This window comes from Laetiporus sulphureus, assembly GCF_001632365.1.
Source record: "Laetiporus sulphureus 93-53 unplaced genomic scaffold LAESUscaffold_273, whole genome shotgun sequence".
Classification (NCBI taxonomy): Eukaryota; Fungi; Basidiomycota; class Agaricomycetes; order Polyporales; family Laetiporaceae; genus Laetiporus; species Laetiporus sulphureus.
In genome coordinates this window covers 1-2,056 of record NW_024468782.1, presented here as the reverse complement: position 1 = coordinate 2,056, position 2,056 = coordinate 1, and the positions used below count along the sequence as shown (strand labels likewise).

Sequence of the window (2,056 nt, the reverse complement as noted above, 5' to 3'; positions counted from 1 at the left end):
ATTCCCCTCCCAATCCCGATTCGCACCGCGGCTCCCGCGCCGCTCATGCCCTGCACTCGGCACATGCGCCGGCACGCCCTCACGCATGAGCATGCTCGCCCTCGTCGCCACCTCAAACACATCATCCACGCCCTCAATCTTCAGCGCGCTGCACTCCTTGTGCGCGCGCGCCCCGATCAGCTGCGCCACGCGCTCCGCCTCGGCGCGCGTCATAAATTGTTGCGAGGACGGTGAGCCTGGACCATCACAGTCAATTACGCGAGTCGTTTTGCGGAATTAGAGTTAGTTTGAGAGGTATACCTTCTGGTGGCCCCAGATCTGACTTGCAGCCGACGAGAATAACCGAGATCGTAGGTCCGTAGATCGAACGTACTTCCTCTATCCACTGCTCACAGGTGCAACCTGCTCAGCGCTGTCGTCGCACTACAGTAGTATAATAAGACACACACCTTTACAATGACATTTTCCAACGAGTCCGGCGTATCAATCGCGGACGCAATCAGGATGACATGCGACTTAGAGTAAGACATTGACCATAAGCGCTATCCACGCAACCAAGCACATCATGCAACAAACGAGCCAGAAAGCAAAGGTTGCAAGGGGGCGGGTTGCAAGGCACGAATCGCAGGTCGAGAGCACATACAGAAGACAAGCACGGCGAAGCAAGATCAGACGGACCGCCAGACCGGTCGATGGCAGATCAGTCGACGCCAAAAGACCATGCATCAGGCAAAGCAAAAACAAGACAAAGAGTATGGCGACGAGTGATTAATCTCGATGGAACATATTCAGATAGACCTCCTCTCGTAATGTTCTGTGACCTGTAAGATATTAGGCTTTTTCTTTTCGTACAGCGTCAGGTGAAGCAACGAGCGGACGATGTGGAGGTGGAAGGGGTAGGAGCGTGGATTACGGATCAATCTAGGGGCGATCGCGTGCGATGAGTGACACTTGCGCGATAATGGATGGATGAATAGCCTACTTCATGGAACCGAGCGACACTTGCACCAGAGGGTAGATGACAGGTTTCAACTCGCTCTCCGCGCCGTTTCTCTCCATTAACCTCTCCTTATCGCACGCCCTGGCAAGCGCCAACGCCCAGGAATCCACGCAATGCACCTATTGCCAATTGTACACTTGCTTGTATGCCTCCTGCATGTCGCATTACGTAAGGTTAGGCCATATTATTAGTCGGAGCGCCAGTTAATACATGGAGGTAAAGGGGGATCTCACCTTGCTCTTCACCTTCATGATGTTTCGGAGGTAAATCGCGAGTTGACGGATGTATCCAAACGCGTGCTGGTATGCGGTTGCGTGGTCCAGACAGTAGATCTCGGATGCCGAATTCTTCATGAGGTTGATAGACGGCAGGGTATGCGGTGATGTCGACTTGCACGAGCGCACGAGCGTCAGGTAGGTATTCTGTACGCATTTTAAGTTAGAGGCCAGGAACTATCTGCCAATGCGGCAGAAAGGGATAGCATGCTGTGGCATTCTTGAGCACCAAATCCATGATAGACGCATCCGTGGCTAATGCAAGCCTACGTACCGCGACGAATGCGGCAATCCGTACGCCGTCTTCCGCGGTTGACCACAGGTCCAAGCATGTCTGCACCACACAAGACGACACTCCAGTATCGCAAAACTCTATTCAAACTGCCAGGATACGCACCCTCAAGAAGACCTTGACAGCCTTCCAGCTGCCAGTCACGTAGGGCACGAGCTTCGCGCTCTCCGGGATAGCCAGGCGCAGCATCTCGTTGTCGGTGAGCTGCGTGAGCAGGTGCATGATATTGTGGAAGTATGATAGGATTAGCTTTTGCAGAGTCTTCCAGTTCGGTGTCTGGGTCGGCGCCTTACTGCCAAATGTCCGCGTCTCGGATCAAACTCGCTGGATATAAACAAAAGAACCTGTATATACGTACAACTTGCCTCTCGGGAGCGTCTTGTATGGGCAGTGGTGCTCAAGGACGACTGGAGGGCGGTGGTTACAAGCTTGTTATATACAAGGCAATACGTATGAACACATGAGCGAACATGATGAGCGAGCAAGCCG

The 2,056-nt window shown here is 53.2% G+C and overlaps 2 protein-coding genes across 2 annotated transcripts; both read right to left on the bottom strand.

Annotated features, from left to right (window-relative positions):
* Positions 1-12: 12 nt before the first annotated feature.
* Positions 13-542, bottom strand: LAESUDRAFT_632057 (ras-domain-containing protein; the record flags this gene model as incomplete). Its single annotated transcript, XM_040903412.1, has 3 exons — positions 13-236; positions 301-385; positions 450-542. Coding segments are annotated over 3 exons (402 nt in total), but the record flags the coding sequence as incomplete, so codon positions are not given.
* A 246-nt stretch (positions 543-788) lies between these two features.
* Positions 789-1,789, bottom strand: LAESUDRAFT_765522 (uncharacterized protein; the record flags this gene model as incomplete). The annotated part of the gene is made up of 6 exons (XM_040913709.1): positions 789-921; positions 983-1,081; positions 1,136-1,152; positions 1,234-1,422; positions 1,550-1,609; positions 1,673-1,789. 6 exons carry the CDS (start codon positions 1,787-1,789, stop codon positions 789-791), a joined length of 615 nt encoding a protein of 204 aa, XP_040757187.1.
* Between the last annotated feature and the right edge of the window lie 267 nt (positions 1,790-2,056).